General features: G+C 41.4%; 2 protein-coding genes across 2 annotated transcripts in view; one reads left to right on the top strand and one right to left on the bottom strand.

Annotated features, from left to right (window-relative positions):
- Positions 1-24,517, bottom strand: part of LOC139740065 (autocrine proliferation repressor protein A-like) — a 157,239-nt gene that overhangs the window by 17,173 nt on the left and 115,549 nt on the right. The window contains exons 10-11 of the mRNA XM_071650658.1: positions 9,352-9,439; positions 2,766-2,810 (exon numbers count right to left, since the gene is read on the bottom strand). Of these exons, the coding sequence (XP_071506759.1) occupies positions 2,766-2,810; positions 9,352-9,439 (133 nt within the window). The remainder of the gene's footprint in view (positions 1-2,765; positions 2,811-9,351; positions 9,440-24,517) is intronic.
- LOC139740062 (uncharacterized) lies at positions 19,128-20,184 on the top strand. The gene has a single exon (XM_071650656.1). It carries the CDS (start codon positions 19,128-19,130, stop codon positions 20,067-20,069), a length of 942 nt encoding a protein of 313 aa, XP_071506757.1. The 3' UTR covers positions 20,070-20,184.

The raw sequence follows: 24,517 nt of genomic DNA, 5'->3' as shown, positions 1-24,517 counted from the left end.
AAAATAGTTCTAAAATGTGAGTTAGGGATAGAAACAACCACCGTAAAAATTTGAAGTATATTGAAATACACAAAAATGTGAACAATAGTTTTAATGAAAATGTTTCCAGACTAAACCGTCTATGAGAAAAATACTGATATCTCCTTATATTTTAGGCTTTATTGTGAAAATTTTATAATGGTAGGGTGTTTTGCGATACAACAGACCTACACATATGCATCAAATGTGATATCTTGAACATTTTTTTTTTATATAGCTGCTCCCAAAGGTAAACAGGACCTTTATGTATGCAAAGTGCATTGATTATTCTTGATAGTTACAACAGGGAGGCCTTATAGGTTGAGAAGGAATCACTGCTCTCCTTTGCAGTCATATTCCACAGCTCTGAGAAGTTATGCGCATATACCGTAATGTAATGTATTTTTTTTTGTTCAGAATAATGTGTATGAAATGATTTTTTTTTCATTTGTTTGACAGCGTTTCAATATACTTTTTTATTTCCTCAAACAATGTTACATATGGTTGGATATTACGAATTCTACACCATCAGATATGATACTGATTGAAACAGGATTTTTTTTTTCTCTCTCTCTCTCATATGCTATAGTATTTCAGTAATTACATATAATGAATGAAAGAAAGGTTCTGTGAGCAGGAAATTTGTGTTTATTTATATAGCCTGTTTTTAAAGGCCCTGTTATCATATAATAATAAAAATGAATGAATTTGTGTGTTGATTGTTTCTGAAAAAGATTACAATTAGGCCTATGTAATCTGAAGTGATATGAAGAATTATGGATTATGCAATATATACATGTGCTGTAACCTAGACATTTTGATTTTTCTTAGATATGTCTTGGCATATCACTTTCCAGTGAACTGTAATGATAAAAATGATGTTATTTATTTTTTTTCTACCATCCTCCGCAATGCTCAATTATTTGGCCATGTTGTAAGTGTACCGTAATTGTACATTATGTTATTTTTCTTGGTAAATGTGTCTACAATGTATTTCGTGATGTACGTTATCATATGTGTAGGGCCTCTGAGAATAACAGTGTTTAGCCACTGACAGAGCTACCCTACTGAAACAAAACAAATAAATAAATAAATATACTACAGGAGTTAGGCACCCAGGTGCTTTGACAAAAGAGCGCTTCAATAAACTTGTGTGATTTGAAATGAAGCAGCGAATCAAATTACAGTGCAAGACTTGTACATCTAACAGCAAAAAGAAAAACAAAAATAAGCTAGAACACGCTTTAGTGGAGTATTTCGGACGCGGGCAAATTTTCACATCCTTGCATATATTAAGATTTCAAAAGGACGTAATTTTCATTTCATTTCGAATTACGCATTACCAGGAGAACAGAAATACATGACCAACTGTTCCCCAAGAATTTTAAGGTCATTCATGTAATATCACAGATCACCTTTTGTATCTACACAATTTTTTTTTGTATTATTTCCCCTCAATACTCGTGTACACAATTAATTCACTCAAAATGTTTTTTGACAATCAACTTCAAACTTACGTCATCTATGTATCATGTCCTAAGGACGATCAGTCTAATGTGTCAACGTGATCAATTATCCGTGATGTCAGTCAGTATGACGTCATTATCTAAAATCGTACCTCTTTAACGGAAAGGAACTTATCAATGAAATTTACATTACACATAATTTAAGTCAAGTTCTATTCACTCATGCCAATAGTTTCAAGTGAATTTGACGCAATGTGATGTCATGTGGACCCGTCAAAGTTGAAATTCGGCGCGTGCGTCAATAGCAAATGGCAATAAACCGCTAATTTTCATCCGTTTTTGCTCGTTAGGATGGAGAGTGACCCCATTTTCTTTACTCATTCTGTAGCTGATTAGTGGCACGTGGCAGATATCATTTCGCGGGTTGCCGGTGCTGGTAAAGTGATTTGAAGTTATCAAATTCTTGTAGGAATAAAAGCAAGTGAAATCTTAAGATTACGTCATTAAATACTGAGTTCACTCAAGCGTATCTCACTTATCCTTGGCCAATTTTCATCTAGATTTTAGTATGTTGCAGCTTTTTAAATTGTTTCTTTTTTTAGGTTAACACCACACATTTTGAATTGGTTGACGTCACCACCTCAATGAAAAAAAAAGTTGATTGAAAGTAACCTTGCAAAATTTTATGTGTTTCCTCTATGGCAGTCCATTTTTTTTTTCTGGAAATGTCATTTGACATGACTGTCTTCATCGAGCACTACCCCACCTATCCTTAGGTGAATTTCTCCCAGATTTTAATATGTCGTAGCTGACATTTTGGGCTATGAGAATGTGCCCTTCATTTTTTTCAATAGATGTCGGGATCACACTTAAAAATTCTGTTTAGTCGAAACTTTGTCATCTATCAATGGAGATACTGTGCATTCGTATCTTGTATAGACATAACCTGTAGCTCATTTGCCTGCAAGATGCCAAGTCCGAATCCCTGTTCTCTAAAAACAAAACCTGCGTTTCCAATCACCTCAATCAAAGAATTTTAGGTAATGAGAATCTTTTTCGACGTCTCCAAATTTAGTCTTTGGGCTGGAGCGTCGCCAAGCATGTCTTCAAAGCGTAGGAGAATGTTAAACATCCCATTGTAATTGCTTAAGGACCCAAACATGTATTTGCATGGATCACCAAGAGTTGCTGTTCCATCTAAAATTCCTCCCTGGTTATAACATATATCGATGAGTACATTTTCACAAGTCGAAGTATTACTGTCAGTCCAGCGTTACCCACCTCATATCGTGTCCATGCCATATTTGGCTGGCTCCATTTTGAAGGCTGTGTAAAGAGATAACATATTACAGCAATTTGGTTACGAAATTTAGAGAATTTTGGTGCCAACTTTCATTTCCTCTTTCCGATTTTACGCTGATTACTATCTATTCATTAGAAATATTTCAGTATCTTGTCAATATTTTTGGAAACAAGCTCAAAAAAGTACTTGTTATCAGCTGTGCACAATTATGTGTTGTTAGATTATACAAAACTATAGTTCTCGACAAAATTTCATAAGCATTTCTTCAACGCATCGTTTATACCCAGGTGTTTACATTAACAACAGCTTTAAAAGAAAGTTCAAGAGATGGAGCCACAACAGTCTTATTACCTTTGAACCAGCTTTGATGCTGCAACTCAAAGATACTGTATTTGAAGTATGCACCAAAGCGGATTTGCCAAACAGATAGGAAGACAATTGATTTATGTCTCATCGCATAATGGCCAGTTACTCTTTAAATGGGTGCCCGGCTGATTTTCATACTTTTATATTGGAATAACTGTAAATTGGTTATACTGGGTTCAGAATTTATAGTGATTGGGATAAGGAATAAGAATGTCTTCTACTCGCGGGTATACTGTGTGACCTGTGTACCAGTCGCGTGGGGGCTGACAACTCGGTGAAGGAATTCCTCTGAAGGAATGGCAAAAGTCCCACGGAATGTCATTATCTTGGCTTCATAAGGGGACTGCGAAGTACCTGCGTGGGAGTTGCCAGTAGGAGACCCTTACCGGCAGCACCTCTCAGGCAACTCCAATGCAGGTACTTCTCAGAACCCATAAGTCGCTCGTAACAGAAAACGTATCGGTTTCAAAGCTCTCACGCAGGTCACATGGAATGCACGCAAGTAGAAGCTAAGTAGCACGCGTCTAGTAGGTAAGAAACAAGTGCGAAACTTGCAAACATTCTTGTTCGCCCGCGGAAAATCTCCTGCGTGCTGGAAAATACCTCCTCGCCACAAGCCCGCGTATCTTGCCCGGAAAGGTGTGACACGGCCTTAAACATGGAGCTATAGATTTATGTACTACATAATGCGAAATTATGAAAATACCCTGCACTTCCTCTTAAAGGCCGTGTCACACCTTTCCGGGCAAGCTACCCGGGCTTGTTGCGAGGAGGGATTTTCCAGCACGCAGGAGAATTTCCCCGGGCGGACAAGAATGTTTGCGAGTTTCGCACTTGTTTCTTACCTACTAGACGCGTGCTACTTACCTTCTACTTGTGTGTATTCCGTGTGACCTGCCTGAGAGCTTTGAAACCGATCCATTTTCTGTTACGAGCGACTTACAGGTACTGAGAAGTACCTGCGTTAAAGTTGCCTGAGAGGTGCTGCCGGTAAGGGTCTCCTACTGGTGTTCTGCGTGTACCTCTGCGAGCGAACCCCCACGACTCACTCGGAACAAGTTTTGAGCATGCTCAAGACCTTGTCATACCGTATCTGGGGAAGTTTTGCGGCTTGACTTGCGGGGAAACAAATTTGCTACCCGGAGCTCAGTTGGTCCGCATCTGACAGACAGTACCTAGCGCGTATCTCGCCTGTAGTTGCCCGGAGGTGCGCACGCAAGTCCGATTTAATCGCAGCCAAGTTTTGAGCATGACCAAAACTTTTTCCGGGTGAGTCGCGGGGATGCCCGCAGAGGTCCACGCAGAAATCCAGTAGGAGGCCCTTAGCGGCAGCACCCCGTAGGCAACTCCCACGCAGGTACTTCGCAGTCCCCGTATGCAGCCAAGATAATGACATTCTGTGGGACTTCTGCCATTCCTTTAGAGGAATTTCTTCACTGAGTTGTCAGCCCCCACGCGACTGGTACACAGGTCACACAGTATACCCGCAAGTAGAATTTAAGTAGAACGCGTCCAGCAAGTAAGACACATGCTCTGACTCGCCCAAATCCTTGTCCGCCCTCAGAAATTGTCCGGTATGCTGAAAAATCCCCCCCCCCAACACACACACACACACAACAAGCCCGCGTAGCATGCCCGGAAAGGTGTGACAGGGCCTAAACATGGTTGCGGGTAAAAAGATTTGCGTGCGCACCTCCGGGCAACTACGGGTGAGATACGTGCTAGGTACTGTCATGTGCGGGTCATCTGCGGGGACCTCCGGGTAGTAAAAATTGTTCTTCACAAGTCACGCGCAAGGCTTGCCCGGAAAGGTGTGACACGGCCTTAAAGGACAATATGTCTTTATGATGGTGATTACTCTTGCATCCCTACTGATTAAAGATGAGCGGTACGTAATAGTGCAGACACGGGGGTGCACGAACAGCAAATGTGCAAAGATTTTTTAAAGACAAATAGATATTACCTGACTCTACGTGTCCGCACACAAAACTGACAGGTTGATTTATAAAGAGCTATACTTGAAGATTACACCATATCAGTTAACTTTGCGGGAATAGATCGGAAGAGCAATGAAATCGACTTTCCAGAAGGGTACAGCTTCAAACACGTTCGAAACATACAGCTCTGATTTATACATTTGCATATGTTTCTGGATAGGATTGACTTTTGTTTTTACGTTCGTGCATTAGGTGAAATTTTATTTCATTTTATGATAAAGAAGCAAAATATACCCGACATCGGAGTTCAAGATGAATCTTGAGATTGCTCAGAAGAGAAAACGTGACATGACTAAATCGTGACAGCTGTCGTCACCTCTTGTTCTGCACGTGTGCTTTTACTGTTTTAAGTTTGTGGAGGTGGTCGGGGGAGGGTGTGGTAGGGATACCCCGTTTGACCCATGAGGGAGCCTCTTTATATCTTTAATTAAAGTTCGACAATCTTTTGGCCACTCTCGGTGGAATATTGGGATTTTTTTCAACAAAAGAGGTAAGGAAAAGAAGAATTCCAGCAAACTGTGAATGGCTAAACCGTGGTACATTGCATATGTCAGCTCTTGCTCCACGTGTGAATCTTTATTGCAATGTGTACTAAGTCTACGGAGATGGATGGCCCTCACCTTCAATGACTAGTTCAAAACAAAGGGCTGTGAATGAAGAAATGAAGGATTGATTTATATCATGTTAATGCCATGTGTGAATACGGATGATGTCCGTTTTTCCGAAGGTTCGTTATTCCGAAACACACAAATCCCTATAGCTAGAGGTTTGTTAATCCAAACATGAAAGAGGGTTCATTAATCCGAACATTTGTGGCCTTATTCCGAAGGTTCATTAATCCGAAAATAGAATAATGTTCTCCATACCGAGTGTTCGTTATTCCGAAGGTACGTTAATCCGAAAAGAAAGGTAAGGTTCGTTATTCCGAAGGCTCGTTAATCCGAAAATGTAATAAGATTCGGTAATCCGACAATGAAATAGGGTTCGTTAATCCGAAAATTAAATAACATATTGGGAAGAATTGCTCATTATGATGAAGATGTAAAAGAGAAGAAAGGGGGCATGTGAAAAAAAAAATACTTTTTTTTTTCATCGATGACACAATTAAGAATTACGATTGCATTCCATGTTGTCAATTAGTAAGTATATCGTACGTGTTCATACATGTCTGTATGTTTGGGTGTGTGTGTGAATTTCCTGTTCGTAATATCTTACCATTTTTTTCTCGAACTAAAATATCTTGTTTGGTCACAAAATGAATTTTATTTCATTTTCGGAATTACGCGCCTCATTACATAGCCGGATTAACAAACCTTATTTGGTGATCCCTGAAAGCTCACGGATCACCTTCAGTTTCTGTACGAATTTTTTATCTTTCTTTCTGTACAAATCTTGTGCAGAGCATATCTTTAAAAGTTCAAACCCTTAGCTCTTGAAACGTGCAGCACTTATGTATCATGAGCTCAAGATTATGACGTCACTTGCCAAAAGCACATTGTTGCCTCTAGCTCCATTTCCAAAGTCATTTCCCAATGAAAATTTAAAGTTGCATATTTCATGTAATGATCTATAAGATTATTTTTTGTATAAAAGAATTGCCCTGGCGTGCACGTAGGCGAGCGTACGCGCGCGTCAAAATTTCTGTATGGAATCAATCTCTAATTTCATTGAGCATATCTTTACCAAATTTCCAGTCTATCCAATTTGATTTAACGTCATACTTGCTTGTCAAATTTGAAATGTCGTGCGTGCGTCAATGGCGATACACAGTGCAAATGTGCGGAAAATGCATATTTTAAATCCGTTCACCTTGTCAGAATGGACGTTGACCCAAATATGATAGCTGATGAATGGTAGATGACAGCTAATTGGACTTCAAGGCCGGCGGAATAATTTAAGGTTATCAAATTTCTGCATGAAACGAAAAATATGAAATTTTATGACGTCATCAGATTTCACATTCATTCAAGGCATATCATTCTCATCCTTCACCAATTTTTACCCAAAATTTCAGTAAGTTGTAGCTTATTAGACTTTCTATCGAAATTGATCACTACTATTTTTCAATGTTATGATGGCATCATCGTGAAAAAAAAAATGATTGAAGTTACCCTTGTAAATTTTGGCCATTTCACCTGTTATTTCTGTGGCAGTCCAGCTTTTCTCGAAATGCCAAATGACATGACTGTGTAAATCTAGCAGTAGCTCACTTATCCTTTCGTGAATTCCTCCAAGATTTCGATGTTTTGTAGTTTGCATTTGGGGTATTTGTTATAATTATTTCAATTTATGAGTAAATGTCTGAATCATTGTGATGAGTCGTCACTCAAATTATCATCACCTTCATCACTTTTTTTTTAAGTCATTGACATTGACTGGTCATTATCATCATCACCTATCTTTAGATTTTACAGTTTTTGGATTTATGATGTCATAGCTAATGATGTTTGATATATGTTATTTATGAACTGTTATATACCTCTACTTCCCTTTCCTTTCTTATTCTTTTTCTTTCTTTCTTCTCTCTACCGCTAATCCTCCCTTTATATTTTTTTCTAGCAAGTTGACGTACAACTACAATGATTATATTCGTTATCATTATCATATCTCAGAATTTGTAAAGTGATTATGTGCAATATTGGTGGATTTAGAAAGAAATTTATATGATATGATGATATAATCACCGATATTGTTTCGTATGTGTTAATTTGTTTGTTGTGTTGTATTTTAGAGCGAGTCGGTTTGAGTTCTTTCAGTTTATCGCGGGCTGACATGGGGGGGGGGGTTGAGACTGGGAACGTAGCAACAGGGAAGGTTTCTGGAGTTTTTAACATCATGCCAATGGAGTCGGTTTTTATGCCACGTTTTTGTACGATTGTTCTTTTCAGTTTAACTTTGCATACATGTTCGGTTATTTATCTATCTATCTATCAAGTACTATTCCGTGTTGTTCTCTCTCTATGTATACGTTGTATTTGTTATGCTTCGTCATTTATATGTAAAAATCCCGCAATGAATTTCCTGTAATGTTTTTTATCGGACGATTAAAATGAATTGAATTGAATTCAATAAAATTGGTTAAAAGCCGAAAGTTAGGCTTCAAATTGAGGAGATTTTGTGCAGTCCGTATCGTGTGGAGGTATAACCTGTTGCCAATCGTCCGTTAGATACCAAGTTGGAATGATAATTTTTGCGTGGAATTTTATTGTATTACTATTATGGAGAGTATGTTCACCAAATTTAAAGTCCCCCTACTTCATTCGATGCCACACATCATTATGGCAAACGCAAATCGACATGGTCTTATTCATTGAGCAAGTAGCTCGCTTTAATACACCTGGATGGATTTCTCCCATATTACATGTTGTAGCTGACATTTTGGTCTCTTGTTCTGTCGCCATTGTTTCTTAATTGAATGTTGGAATTATTTCTGAGAATGTGATTAAATTTGAAACTCAGGCTTCAATTTGCGGAGGTTTTGTTCAATATTTATCGTGTATGAGCAGATCCTGAAAGCTTATCGTCCGCAAGATGCCAAGTTCGAATATCTGTTTTCTGATAAACATACATGAAATTGCGTGGCCAATTGCCGCCTATCAAAAATCACGCGAATCACCTAATTAGTCAGTGATGACCAATTTCTAAGTCTACTTTAATTTTAAGATTAATGAACCTTAATTTATATTCGGATTAACCAACCTTCGGAATAATGAACTAGAATCATTCTCACACAACGATGTATATAAGAAATATATTTAGCAAACACAAGGGAAAAAAAACGTTTTTGTTTTATTTTATTGGAACATGATTTGCCCATTTCTATTTCAGTGACAGCATTATTTGAAAAACAAAAATAAGAAAAAAGAAGGGTTTTGAACATTTCGTGAGGGTAGGATGTTAGCAGATCTCACAATTATTAATGAGGGATATTTTCACAGACTACACAACAATGACACAGCGTATGATGAAGACATGAAATCTATGGTCAACTACAGTGTAATATACAACATGTACATTCAAACCTTTTGGATGCTTCCTAATTTTTCACAGCGGTGCTGCAGCACCCCAGCGCCCCGGCTCCTATAGGGTTCTTTTGTGCATCCCTAGAAAAGTGATAGATTTTTGAATAATTTTTTGCCAGTTTGGAACTCCAGCTCTTGAACCTCCTTAATCTTTCTAAATAGAAGTGTAATTCACAAACCTCGTTGATTGTGCGCATGAATGCAGTAAGGACGGTCAGTAGTTCGACGTGATGCAGAGTCAGGGAATGTTCGGCATTTGGTGTGATCCTGCGGGATAAAAGTTATTTTAAAATTGTTCTATGACGTCGGTTGAGACGTGTTAAAGATAATATGACAGTGTTTCAAAGTTTTATGTCAATCTTTCTTAGTTCGATAATAGAAATGTTTTTTTGCTGTCACGATAGAAATATTCACGACTGTCCCTCCTTAGAGACAGTCTTGTATTAACGATATTTTGTACATTGAATTTTAGGATAATGTTGCGAAATTGAAATAATGTAAATGTATCTGTAGACATCACAATACATAGCACTGTCTTCAATTTGAATAATAACATTCTTGTCTCCTGATTTTCGGTATTGGTACTGCTTCCAATAGTTTTCTCAACTAACAAAGATTGCCTCTAGAAGAGGTAATGGTGGTTTCAAGTTCGGTACTAGTGCTAGTGCTGTCTCCCAAACAACTGCCTTAAACTGAGCCCTAATAGATAAACGCAGCGATACCGATCGCAATTATAGATCCCCAGCACTATAGGTATTGCCATTAAATCATCGCTAAGTCCGCAGGAATTGCGCGGGGAAAACAGTGATTAAAAGATGTAGTTATGACTGCTTAGTTTAGACACATAATAAGGAAGACGCATTAAAATTTCACAAAGTTTCATCCCTTTTCCAAAACACAACGATCTTAATTTTGATCCCAGGCTCAGATTTATGTAGTCATGTCAAGAGTGTTCGTATACGTGTCATGAGCGGATGCACGTCACGAGACCGACACCCACGAGTCATACAGCCCACGAGTTACACAGCTCACAAGTCATACGGCTCACTATTCATACAGCCCACGAGTTTGACACTAAGTAAATAAAGCCCATGAGTTCGACATCAAGTAAAATAAGCCCACGAGTTATACAGCCCACGAGTTATACAGCCCATGAGCTCGACACTACGCACAAAAAAAACCTCTCGAGATCGAAACTACGCAAGCAAAGCCCGCGGGACCGACACTACGCTGAAAAGGCTCACGAGACCGACACTACGCAACAAATGTCTCGAGCCGATACTAGGCAAAAGAGGCTCACGAGACCGACACTAGGCAAAGAAGACCAACGAGACCGACAGGATGAACAACGCCACCTATAGACCAAGTAATTGTATAGGGTGTTCAGATAATGGCATAAGGAAGATATGAGAGATGGAAAAAAGAGAGTTGCTATGGTGTTACCCCGTCAGTTGCCCTCCCTTACCCCCTCTAATGTTTAAGATCTCTAATGGTGATTGCGTGTGTGTGTGTGTGTGTGTGTGTGTTTTGTGAAAACAAACAAAAGTCAGTGAAAGTGTGCATCAGATCTTTCCACATTAATTTCAAAAATGTCAAAACACCCTCGTTTCCCTTTCCACAAAACACATATACACTTACTTAGACAAAATTGACAAAATGATGTGGGCATTTAGATCAATCAACAAGAAAAGTACCCAGCTGTGAAATGAAGTTTACAAGGAAATATTTCACAAAATGGTCAATGTTGCAGTACACACCTGCCTTACATGATCTGGAGGGGGCATATTCATCTGCGAAGGTGTTGATTTAATATAAATTTTTCGAATTTTGCATATTGTTTACTTACTTTTAATCACTTGAGTTTTATGACAATGTAAAATTATAGTAAGGTTCTACAATTATTGTACATTCTTTTAATCCTACATAGTTTTACGCATCTTATTTTCTGTTACCAAAAAAGTGAAGTCTTTATGTTCTTGTCGAAAAATGAAATAAGAATTGAATTGAATTGAATTGAATTGAAGTAGTGTTAAAGAGGAAATCCAGCCCAAATATAAGTTAGTCTGATAAGAAAGTGTAAAATATTATGAGTTCAACGGTATGATTTTGATTGAAATCGGATGAAAAATAAGAAAATTATGACATTTTGAAGTTTCGCTATTTTTTCGGGAAACAATTCTTGAACGGTCAATATGAATATGCAAATGGCAAAGTGAGCATGTCATACCCTCACAACTTGCCATATAGTTACATGAAATATAGTTACATAGGTACATGAAATTTTGAAATTTTCCGTGTTTCATTCAAACGCAATTATGCCGGAGGCTCAAATCCTCGTATCTATCTGATCACTATTCTGAAGTTAATCAACAAGGAATAATATCATGTTTCAAACTTCAATGACAAAAACATTTAATTTTCATCATTTTGTGTACAAGATCAATGGAAAATTGTGAGGTTATGACATGGTCAGCTCACTCATTTGCATATTCATATCCACTGTACAAGAATTGTTTTGCAGAAATTAGCAAAACATCAAAATGTCATCACTTCCTTATTTTTCATTCAATTTCAGTCACATTTATACCGTTGAACTTGTAAGATGTTATTCTTTTTTATCAGACCAACTTAAATTTGGGCTGCATTTCCCCTTTAAAGATTTGGAAAAAAGAAGATAATCCGTGAAAACAGCTATTCTATTTCATGAAAAATGTATCATTTTGAGGAGAATAATTTTACAAACACAAGCCACAAAGCGAGGTGAGTCGGTGCGATATAAAACGTTTTCATCCATTGAATGTCATACATTAATAGTTACAGAGATAATTACAAATTGAACTCTAAAATGTCTTGGCAGACGGGCAGGATATCTAACGAGGCCTACTTAACTAGTGAAGCGAGAAAGAAAAGGGAAAAAATTTCCTGTCCATCTTCTAGTAAGAAATTGGAAAAGCCTATTAAACATAGCACGATGACATTATCAAAGATCTAAAATTAAATCATACACCGCCCTTGTCTCCTTTCATTTATTCATTTTTTGGGGTCCCATAAAGAGTACAAGTGTATTTTAAAAAGATAATCGTTAACAATGTCTCTCCAACCCCCTAAAAGCCACACGTGTAGAAATACCTACATGTATTTAACGTCTTTGATATGTAGATGGTGCTGTTCAATTAGTAAAGGCACTGTCACACCTTTCCGGGTAAGCTACGCGGGCTTGTTGCGAGTAGGGATTTTTCAGCACACAGGAAAATTTTCTGCGGGCGGACAAGGATGTTGGCGTTTTTCGTACTTGCGTCTTACTTGCTAAACGCGTGCTACATACCTGCTACTTGTGTGCATTCCGTGTGACCTGCGTGAGAGCTTCGAAACCGATCCGTTTTCAGTTACGAGCGACATACGGGGGCTGCGAAGTACCCTCGTATGAGTTGCCTGCGAGGTGCTGCCGCTGAGGGCCTCCTACTGGTGTTCCACGTGTACATCTGCGGGCAAACCCCCGCGACTCACACGGAACGAGTTTTGTGTTATTTTCCCTTTCATGAAACACCCTATGCAGGTACATACTTGTAATTGGCATGTAGATGGCGCTGTTCATCATGACGGCCTAGTGAGCCTTCTTTGCCTAGTGCCGGTCTCGTGGGCTTTCTTTGCCTAGTGTCGGTCTCGAGAGCCTTTTGCGTACTGTCGGTCTCGTGAGCCTTTGTTGCATAGTGTCGTTCTCGTGGGCTTTCTTTTTGATAATCCGCTATGTCCAATGTCCGTGGCACACGGCTTTGTATGATGATCACTGTATCAAAGCAGTGGCGGATCCAGAGGGGGACGCACCGGGCGCGCGCCCCCTCTTTATCTTTTGTTAAAACAAAAACAAAAAAAATTAATGTTATAAAGGCGCATCCCCTTTTATACGGAATTCCTGGATCCGCCCCTGCAAAGGTAGCACAATGGAAATCAGTAGCGGATAATGAACCCAGGGTAGGTCTTTTAAAAATCAACGGAAGAAAATTATCCTTGGGAGTTACAGGTCCCTATACAGACTGTGTGTTTCTCTTGGATCAATCGTCGATGGCGTGGGTATCGTTCTACACAACTTCGACAAACACGAAAAGTTACGGAAACTGAAGGGCAATAAAAATTTGTCATCAGTTAAACACATGAAAAAAAATCAAGAACGATGTGACTACGATGTGCAGTACCTGCTGCTGTATGGGATAGGAATTATCACTGTCTATCGGTCGAAAATTCTGTACTTGGTAGATATCCTCTAAAGGGCTCCATTACAGGTGCTAGATGTGTGTCGTATGCGGTCAGTCACCAACTTTAGACGCTGTTTATTTTTCGGTTGTGAATTTGTATTCTCGGAGACAAATTATGTCTGAAAGGGAAAACATTACTGTGAACAAGACGCATAGGAGCACAAAACTTATTATATACACTCCGGGTAATATACACTCCCTCAAATAGTGAGCGTTAATCTGCCAGGAGCGACAAGTTGCAAGAGATACACGCTAATAAAGTCTTAGATCAAAAGTTGATAAGAACCTCTGCTATAATTTCCCGCGAAGGGGAGCAATCTTTGTGCGATGATATCATTATTTTCTTCTGCATGTTGTTTATGGTTTGGCTTGGTTTGGTTTGATAGTGCGTCACTTCGATCGGGGCAGTTGCCTTTCCACCCCGGTTCAACCGAGAGCATACATGATTGTAACGTTACGTAACATGCACACTATTCACATTTATGTTGATGCATCTATTGATAGGCACATATGCTGTGATATAATAGAATATGCTGTAAATATTTCTTCTTAAATCCCTTAAGTGGTATGTAAATGAATCATTGTGGTATTTCTCAATAGTAACTTCATTTTCAGCGGATCCAAATAAATTTAATTGAACAAAATGATAAATGCAATTTGTAATTGTGCTTATTTACGTCGATGTAGGGCAATTTGTCAATCAGGTACCTTATACTTGATAGCTAAAGAAATAAAGGTAAGAGTCCCTGAATTCCATTGGGTTTGCATTGATGTTTTCCCACTTTTCATCATTGCACCGTTCTTTCATACAAAACAACAAGATGGAAGAAGCATTTTAAAATATTACCTAGGCCTGCATGTCACCAGATACCGTTTTTTGGAAAAAAAAAGAAGAAGAAGAATATCAGGGGCATGCGAGACTATTGTGTTTGGTTGTATTTTCATCCCATGGCATGTGACAAGTCATCTTGTGTTTTGTTTTGGACGATTCAAGCAACAAAACGAAAAAAAAGAAATGTAACAAGTGATCCATGTATATAAAGTAATAAATGAGGATTTCAGTGTACTATAGTGTCATCGTGTCCTGACGATCGAATTCTGGCCATGAGTATCGGTTTTCCCGGCCAATTTCGTACTTTTGTCAGTCCATTTGAGAGAAGGTTCATTCAATTTAGCGAAAATCCTCGTCACTGCACATTCTGTCATTCAAAATTGCAAGTTGTTCGTTCAATTTAGCATTTCGATCAATGAAATTTGCACATGTGCCTTTCGAATTCGTAAAACGGGCATTCAAATGGGCACGTGCTCTTCAGTCATTCAAATTCGCCAGCACTGGCCGAAAAGGGTATTTCAGTCATTCAATTTCGCGTATGGGCAGTCAAATTCCAAACGTGTTCATTCAAATCAACGTCATGTTATTTCTTTTTTGAAAAGGTGAGAACATTTAAACGCGTATATCTATGTGACTTTTTGTTTCATCCACGCACTGTTAAGCAGTAAAAGTGTCATATTTTTTACCCTACACACTCGAGTTTGTTGTTCTGTAACGCCCCTTTCCTTTCATAGATGTCATCATAGGCCTACATGTACCAATACTACAGATTAACTTCATCTTCTTACAGTCATGACAGCACAAGTTAGATACAGACGTATTTCTCAAGAAGACAAGTAAAAGAATTATAGGATCATTTGTTTGATGATCATAACCTTGACTTCCTAGAACTGGCCGACACACTCGGAATAAAGCGCTCAACGGCCAGATAAGTTGTGGCCACATGCACTTTGGACTGGAAGACTCAATAAGCACATGCATTGAAGAAAAAAAAAACTGTTGCCAAAATCTCTAAAATGAATACGAAAATATGAAATGTAATGACGCTTGCAAAACAATAACTATGTTAAAAAAATAAAGAAAGAACAAAAGCACATGCGTGCTAAATTGACTGCAAAAGATGTTAAATTGGATGCCCAAAAATGAATTCGAATGAACGAGTGCAGCATGTCCGTGATCACGTGACTATATCATTCTAAATTGAATGAATGAATAACGAAATGGTGCTTGTTTTACGAATTTCAATTGAAAAAGTGTTAATTAGAATGAGGCTAAAAGTAATTTGAAAGCTCCAAAAAGATATTTGAATGAAGAGATCATAAAATTGAAATACCGAACATGTCATTTACGCTAAATTTTGCTAAATTGAATGCAGCAATTAGGAATTGGACTGACAAAAGTGCGAAATTGGCCGTGAAAACCTATATTAACGTCACTTCACGAGTTTCTGTCAATCATAGCTTGTAAGTTTCCACTTGATTGTTATTCCTTTCAGCAACCTTACCTCTGCCATGGGTTTCATATCTATTCAGCCTGTGTAACATTACCCATCTAATTTTCTTTGTGTTAATAGACCCTCGCGTTAAACTGATGTTTTATACTTTTATAATAGCTGTAGCCGCAGTATAGAAAAAACAGTTAAGTATTGGAAATACAGTGTTATAGTGACAGTGCAGTATGGAAGTACTAGAAACAAGCCATTTGTGAAGTGTGATAATAATAATTTAGAACAGTGCTGTTCAAAACGCTCGAATATGGAAGGTTCCAATTATTTCAATAATGTAAGTTTTCGAAAGAGTAATATGCGAGACTCAAATCAACTCACCCACACACACACACACCCTCACACACACACTATCCCGGTCACATTTTCTTTACTATTATTATCATTATTATTATCATCGAGAACTTTTTTTTTCTTCCATAGCTTTTCCTTATGCGGTAGAAGTGGAAGTGAGAAGGACATGGTGGATTCTTATTTCAAGTGGGAGGGACTGATGAATCATATCAAAAAAGCTGCTGGAGTGATGATCTTCAAGCTTTCAACACATTGGCGAGTTTGTACACATCGTTCTATGTGGCGCATCGTTCCGTATTGAGACAAAAGGTATTTAGAAGCTGGGCGCGGATGCTGATTTTCAGAGCCGTTAATCCGCGTTGTGTATGGCACATGACGTCCATGAACATTATGAATACAAGTATAAGGGTTACATAATAGAAACCAGTGGCAGAGAATAAACCTTTGAAATACAACCATTTTCAGATATATTCGGACAAGGGTTGCTACCAAAGAAGTGCACATGTATGTGTCTATGATGCATGTTCCAGTTCGACCAGCCCTCATATCCTCACTAATAAGCCAGTTCTGAGATAGCTCATGAGCACATGTGGGTACAAAGGACTTTTCATTTTTCTCAGTTAGTTAAGCACTTCACTCGATTCAAGGCGACATAATGCATCAGTGTGCCCGACATAGCAATTTATGGAACTCATATTCAACAAAGGATGAACCTGCGTAGATCAACATACTAGTATTGACCAGAATGTTTCGTCAATCACCACTTTGGGAAGCATTGACTTCATTGTGCTGCATTGAATGTATCAACAACAGGTGGATTGCTGTCAGGCACCATTAATAAAGATCACATGAATAATCATTGTATCTCAGATGCTTATCTCAGTGAATTTAAAAACCGACCTGTCTCTCAGTACAAATTGTCTTTCTCTGCTCATGCGCAAATTGAATCCCGAACTGAATTATTGAAAAGGCTTTAATTTTTCAGTTGAAGAAAGAGTAATTGCGGAGATTTGAAGCTACAAGTCACAGAATTATGTAATCTTTGCTCAAAAGAAACTCAAATGTTTAGTGGCTTCTTGGTGCAAGAGGACTCTATGACCCCCCCCCCCCCAAAAAAAAAAAAGAGCTCTTGTCATACAGAAAAGTATATATCCTGAAGCAAACAAAAGTCGCAAATGTGTGAGCAAGTGCTGCTAGAATCCTCGAGTAAAGACACAAACGAAGTCATTGCACACCAACAATCTGTGATCTCATTAGTCAGTGACCGTATTCGATTGAGTAAGTTACATGGTGTGAGATAGACCAATTTTATTGTATCCCTCGGCATGTAATGTAATGTTTTCGATATCAGTTAATGCATAATGAAACAGTTTGTTTTTTGTTTGTTTTTTTGGTTTTCTTTTTACAGTCGCGTTAAATCTTGATACGTGAACAGAGTAAAACAGAAGCACCTTTTTGGTTGTAGACTCTGTGTACATCTGTAAAAGATCTAGATAAGTAGTCACATACTTTAGACCCTATTAATAAATTCTATATACTGCAACATTGTGCCTTTGCATCCATCCTTTGTATAATACAAGGAGTTGTTGGTGCTGGGATTTGGTTATGAATATCACAGTAATTGTACTGATGTTCATCCACTAGTAAAATCACTTATAAAAGAAATAAGCATGACCAATCTCTACGGATATAAATAAATGCAATGTACCACTACTATCGCTACTTCAGTTATCATCATCGTCACGACCATGTATTGGGACAGAATGCGTAAATGGTTTCATCAAAGTATAGTATGTGAGATATTTCTTGGAACACATTACAATTTCACACATTTGAAATGCAACAACCAGTGATACAATTTGCAAACACACGCACACACACAAACCAACTTAAAGGACGTATATTATGAAGAAATGGCCATATAATTCTCCTGTAGCGGTTTTCTACTATGTATCATATTGTCCGGCATTCTGGCTGTTGTAAATTACGCTGTCTGGCGACCCCAGTATTTTGTCAACATCCACGCGAACTTTCTTTGTGCGCCGACACATGACAGGTGCGCACTACATTCTCCGCCTTTGTCATCGTGCCGAGGTACGCGTATTTCACATTCCAACAGTAGTCGGATTTTCATAAACACACCCCTTGTTTTGCTGTCACGGAAACAAGCTACCAATTAGTGGCGAGCTGTACACCTTCATCAGCCAATTACCACTCTCAAAGCTCCTGTCCGTGACACGTTTTCTCCGATCACGCTGTTTCATTTTCCACGCTTCCTCACTTCACGATTAGCTTTCATCCTGAGAGCACGTTCTAATCGTTGGAGTCACTCACGTCCGCATATCACGTCCGTATATCACTTCCCACGTCTTTTCTCGCGCACGATACCTCGCGCCGTGGACTGTCATTTCTTACGGATTATTACATTTCATACGGAATATTACACTTCCTTGGATTTCATACCTCGCGACATTCGCTCCTTTTTATATCGCGACTCGCCCTTTCTTCATGCTCTACACTCCAACCTGGGGATTTTCTGTGTAGCTGCATTCAACGCGATTCGCGTCGTTACATCGCTGCATCGGTCCTGCTAGCGTGCTGTCGGTGGTGTGCAGACTCTATCAGGGACCTCGCAGTTCTTCGACCCAGCGCTCCAGCGGTGGATTCTACCCTCGCTTGTGCTAGCCGCGGCACCCGGAGGCTACTCCACGCTGTCGCTGGATCATTTGTACATATTTATATGGGACACTGTCGTCTTCGGACACCCAAAGTGCATTCGGAGTTAGTCCATATTATTTAATATCATTTCGGGAAGTGCAATACCCATTTCAAGGACACTGTTCACCTCTACTGGTGCCCTGGTGTTTTCTACAGTCCATACACTACTGTCATACGGTCGGCTACCATTCCTGCTGGTGGTACCTTACTTCAGCCCTGTCGTCCTGTTTGCCATTCGGTGAGTTGTTAGGTGTTACATTATAGGCCCGTACCATAATACCTACATTGGTGACCCCGACGTGATCGTTTAGGGCCGACTTCACGTCTTCTCATCCTCCTTCCTTCACTTCTACAATGGCCGACGGCGACGAGGGTAACGCCACCCCGGCTGCCGCGACATCCACGCCAGCGGTCACGGCGGTTAGCCTCAAGCTCCCTCCCTTCTGGCCGAACGATCCCGCACTCTGGTTCGCGCAGGTGGAAGCGCAATTCGTCACCAGGAGCATTTCTACCCAGCAGACACGCTTCGCATACGTAATCTCCTCCCTGCAGCCGGAGATCGCACAGGAAGTGAGAGAATTCATAATCTCCCCTCCCACCACCGACGCGTATGACAAGGTGAAGGCCGAGCTCATAAAGCGGACGACCGTATCGGAGCAGCGGCGGCTCCACCAGTTACTCACAGCGGAGGAGTTAGGCGACCGCAAACCTTCACAACTCCTTCGTCGTATGAAGCAGCTGCTCGGCGACGCGACCTTGGAAGACAGCATCTTGAAACAGCTGTTCTTGCAGCGCTTACCACGCAACGTTCAGCAGATCTTGGCCTCCACATCCACGGAAGTCTCTATTGAGCAGGTCGCTGAATTGGCGGACAAAATCATAGAGGTCGCCACGCCCCTATCGGTCGCTACAGTGACAGCTCCGCCGTCCATGCCTCAGTCTTTCCCCGTTCCGTCGGCTACTCTCCCACCGACGTCTCCCAGTCCCCCGGCGGCAGATCCCGTAGCGCACCTCACAGCACAGGTCGCCATGCTGACGACACAGGTGTACGCGATAGCTTCCCGTCTCGACGAGCGTGGGCGCCAGCGGTCCCGAGGTAGCAACCGCGGCCGTGGAAGCGGGTCGCGTGGTTCTTCACGGAAGCGAGCCGACTCCAAACAGCGCCACGCCGGTAGTGAGTGTTACTACCACTGGAAGTTCGGCGATGACGCCCAGCAGTGTCGCTCACCCTGTTCGCGGCGCAAACAAAAGCCGCATCCACCACAACAGCAGGGAAACGGCCCAGCCAGAGATTAGCGGCGACGAGTCCCTCTGGCAGTGATACAACAGGTCGCCTATTTTACATCACAGATAGACAACACGGCACACGCTTTTTAGTCGACACTGGAGCTGAAGTCAGCGTCCTTCCTCCTTCAGCAGGTGATAAGACTAATTCTTCGCCCACATTTCATCTTCAGGCGGTGAACAAGTCTTCTATCACCACTTATGGAGAGCGCTCACTCACGCTCGATTTTGGTCTCCGTCGCACCTTTCGATGGATTTTCATCATAGCAGATGTGCCTACACCCATCATCGGGGCAGATTTCTTGCGACATTTTGGTTTGTTAGTGGATGTCAAACACCACAAGCTCATTGACTCCACTACACACCTTTCTGTCAATGGTGTCTGTGCCCACAACTCTCCCTCCATCGTGAGTCCGATGTTCTCTCGGCCGGACGATCATAGGTATGATACTATCGTCCAACAGTATCCTATCACTCGCCCTACCTATGATCAGAAGGCCGTGAAACATTCGGTAACTCACCACATAGTTACCCGTGGACCCCCCGTGGCAGCCCGACCACGTCGCTTGGCAGCAGACCGTCTCACCATCGCCAAGGCAGAGTTTGAACACATGTTAGAGCTGGGTATCATCCGTCCCTCCAGCAGCAACTGGTCATCCCCACTACACATGGTGCCCAAGAAAACCCCGGGAGACTGGCGACCGTGCGGGGATTATCGCGCCCTCAACGCCAGGACGATACCAGACCAGTACCCAATTCCCCATCTGCACGACTTTACTGCCCAACTCCAAGGCAAGTCCATCTTCACTAAGATAGACTTGGTTCGTGCATACCACCAAATCCCAGTTCACCCAGACGACGTCCCAAAGACTGCCATCACCACACCATTTGGGATGTTTGAGTTCACTCGCATGCCGTTTGGTCTGCGGAATGCGGCCCAGTCCTTCCAACGTTTCATCGATGAGGTTACCCGAGGCCTGCCTTTCGTCTTTGCCTACATCGACGACCTCCTCATCGCCAGTGAGTCCCCTGAGGAACATGCACGTCACCTCCATACTCTGTTCGCACGGCTCACCGAATACGGAGTGGTCATCAACCCAGCCAAGTGCGTATTCGGTGCGAACGAGCTGGATTTCCTCGGTCACCACGTCGACCAGCACGGCATTAGTCCACTACCCGAGAAGGTGAAAGTCATTCACGATTTCCCTCGTCCTTCGTCCATCAAGCAACTTCGACGCTTCCTTGGGCTCGTCAATTTCTACAGACGATTCATCCCCAGTGCTGCTGCAATGCTCACACCCCTCACGAACGCATTGCGCGATCTCCCCAAACGCAGCAACAAGCCCATCCCATGGACACCGGAGTGTGAGACTTCCTTCACTCGTGTGAAAGCAGCTCTTGCCAGCGCCACCATGTTGACACATCCTTCATCTGGTCTACCTACCAGTCTTATGGTAGACGCTTCAGATACGGCTGTAGGTGGCGTTTTGCAGCAGTTTTCGCACGGTGAGTGGTACCCCATCGCCTTCTTTTCCCAGAAACTTAAGCCTGCTGAGACACGCTACAGTGCTTTTGGTCGTGAGCTTCTAGCAGCCTACTTAGCGGTGCGGCACTTTCGCTATCTGCTAGAAGGACGTCCTTTCATCCTTTTCACGGACCATAAGCCCCTTACCTACGCATTCCAGGCCAAGCCAGACCGTCATTCCCCCCGTGAAGTACGTCACTTGGACTACATTTCACAGTTCACTACTGACATACGCCATGTTAGTGGTCACACGTCCGCATATCACGTCCGTATATCACTTCCCACGTCTTTTCTCGCGCACGATACCTCTCGCCGTGGACTGTCATTTCTTACGGATTATTACATTTCATACGGAATATTACACTTCCTTGGATTTCATACCTCGCGACATTCGCTCCTTTTTATATCGCGACTCGCCCTTTCTTCATGCTCTACACTCCAACCTGGGGATTTTCTGTGTAGCTGCATTCAACGCGATTCGCGTCGTTACATCGCTGCATCGGTCCTGCTAGCGTGCTGTCGGTGGTGTGCAGACTCTATCAGGGACCTCGCAGTTCTTCGACCCAGCGCTCCAGCGGTGGATTCTACCCTCGCTTGTGCTAGCCGCGGCACCCGGAGGCTACTCCACGCTGTCGCTGGATCATTTGTACATATTTATATGGGACACTGTCGTCTTCGGACACCCAAAGTGCATTCGGAGTTAGTCCATATTATTTAATATCATTTCGGGAAGTGCAATACCCATTTCAAGGACACTGTTCACCTCTACTGGTGCCCTGGTGTTTTCTACAGTCCATACACTACTGTCATACGGTCGGCTACCATTCCTGCTGGTGGTACCTTACTTCAGCCCTGTCGTCCTGTTTGCCATTCGGTGAGTTGTTAGGTGTTACATTATAGGCCCGTACCATAATACCTACACTCCCATTGACCTAAACTACTATACCCCCTCCCCGAAAAGATAGGATGAAGCTGAATACCGCCAACGTACAAATTGCCTCAATTGCCATACTCTGTATTACGATTTATCGCCGTTCGTATTCCATTCAATATCTTTGCGGTAACGCACTTGTATCTCAAGTTTAATGTTCCACGGCTTTTTTTAGAAAGCTACAAAATAATCTGAGAAGAGCTGTGAACAACAAGTAACCAAAGACAAACGTATGAGGAGGAAAAAAATCAACGACGACTGTACAGCAGGAGATAAACAGACAGCGTTCGTTCCATTATAATAATATAATAATATTCCCTTCTTTTAGTACTCTTAGGGTTACTTGCTCTTTGCATTTCATTTTCTGACGTAAATAGCCCTATACGCGGCCTTTCGGTGGCTTTGGTTGTGTCCCTTTCATTCATTAGTTGGTGCAGCCCTGTTTGTTTGGCGGCGACCCTTCCTTGGCCTTGGTTGTGGTCTTTCATTCACTAGTTGGGGCAGCCCTTTTAATCGTTTTGCCGCGGCCCTTCTGTGGTTTTGGATGTGGCCTTTTCATTCACTTGTTTGAGCAGCCCTTTTGATCATATTTTGGCCACGACCTTGGTTGTGGCCTTTCATTCACTAGCTGGTGCAGCCCTTTTGTGTTTGGCAGCGACCCTTCCTTGGCTTTGTTGTGGCCTTTCACTAGTTGGGGCAGCCCTTTTTGTTTGGCAGCGACCCTTCCTTCGCTTTGTTGTGGACTTTCATTCACTAGTTGGGGCAGCCCTTTTAATCGTTTTGCCGCGGCCTTTCAGTGGTTTTGATTGTGGCCCTTTCATTCACTAGTTTGAGCAGCCCTCTTTATCACATTTTGGCCACGGTGTTACGGCAAATTTTGGTAATTTACCTTTCATTCACTAGTCTGAGCAGCCCTCTTGATCACATTTTGGCCACGGTGTTACGGCACATTTTGGTAAATTACCAAAATGTGCAATTTTCCAAAATGTGCTGTATCTATGTCAGGGCACATTTTGGTAACTGCACATTTTGTTAAAAGAAATTTGTTACCAAAATGTGCCGATATTGCACCTATACCTGACGGGATCAACTGTTACCAAAATGTGCACTTAAAAGTGGATTTGCCTGCACATTTTGGACAATCTGCACATTTTGGTAACTGCACATTAAATCCATGGATGGGCATGAGAGTTGATACGGTCAATGAGTTAAGGCGATATGATCCTGCAGTAAAGACAGGCAAGACACTTTTTTTAGCTCACATTGCGATCGCTCTTCGTTTTTCGTTTTTGCCGAGGGGGAAAACACATTTTCATCTTCTTCTTCAGAACCAGTGGGTGAATTTCAATCAAACTTGGTGGGGATCATCCTTAGGGGGTTGGATAATAAGGTTGTTCCTGTTGGGCATATGGCCTCCATGGGGAGCCCCCCCCCCCCCCCCCCCCCCCGGGGGAAATAGGTAGAAATTTGTTATCCAGGCCAAAAAGCATTACACGCAAGATATGTTGTACGTGGCTATCTTTACGGCTGAAGAATATAATTTATTTATGGGAATACCTATGGTATCCCCCTTGGAGACCGGGGGGGGGGGGGGGAACACATTTTCATATTCTTCAGAACCAGTGGGCGGATTTCAGACAATCAAACTTGGTGAGGATCATTCTTAGGGAGTAGGGTCCCAAAGTTGTAAGTAAGTATGGGTCAAGTGCATTGGTAGGAGATTTAGCATTCCAGGAGTAAGAATTCAATTAAGGTGATCAATAATTGTCCCAGGCAGGACTAGTGTTCAGTGCTAGTAATTTTGTGAAGGGGGAAGGGGCATATGATGTGTGCGTATTATGTGACTTGTGTATGCGTTTGCGCATAGCTGTGTGTGTGTGTGTGTGTTTGGAGTATAATAATACAATATGTGGAAACTGTGCATGTGAGGTGGTTGTATAGTGGTAGTGGTTTGTTTGTCTGTGTGTATACGTGTGCCTGTATGCGTACGTGTGTCTGTTTGTG

Source organism: Diadema antillarum, unplaced genomic scaffold (assembly GCF_040938485.1).
Source record: "Diadema antillarum isolate AM-2024a unplaced genomic scaffold, OU_Dant_1.0 seq00000830_RagTag, whole genome shotgun sequence".
Lineage (NCBI taxonomy): Eukaryota > Metazoa > Echinodermata > Echinoidea > Diadematoida > Diadematidae > Diadema > Diadema antillarum.
The sequence above is the reverse complement of the archived record's forward strand: the minus strand, read 5'-3'. Positions and strand labels throughout refer to the sequence as shown.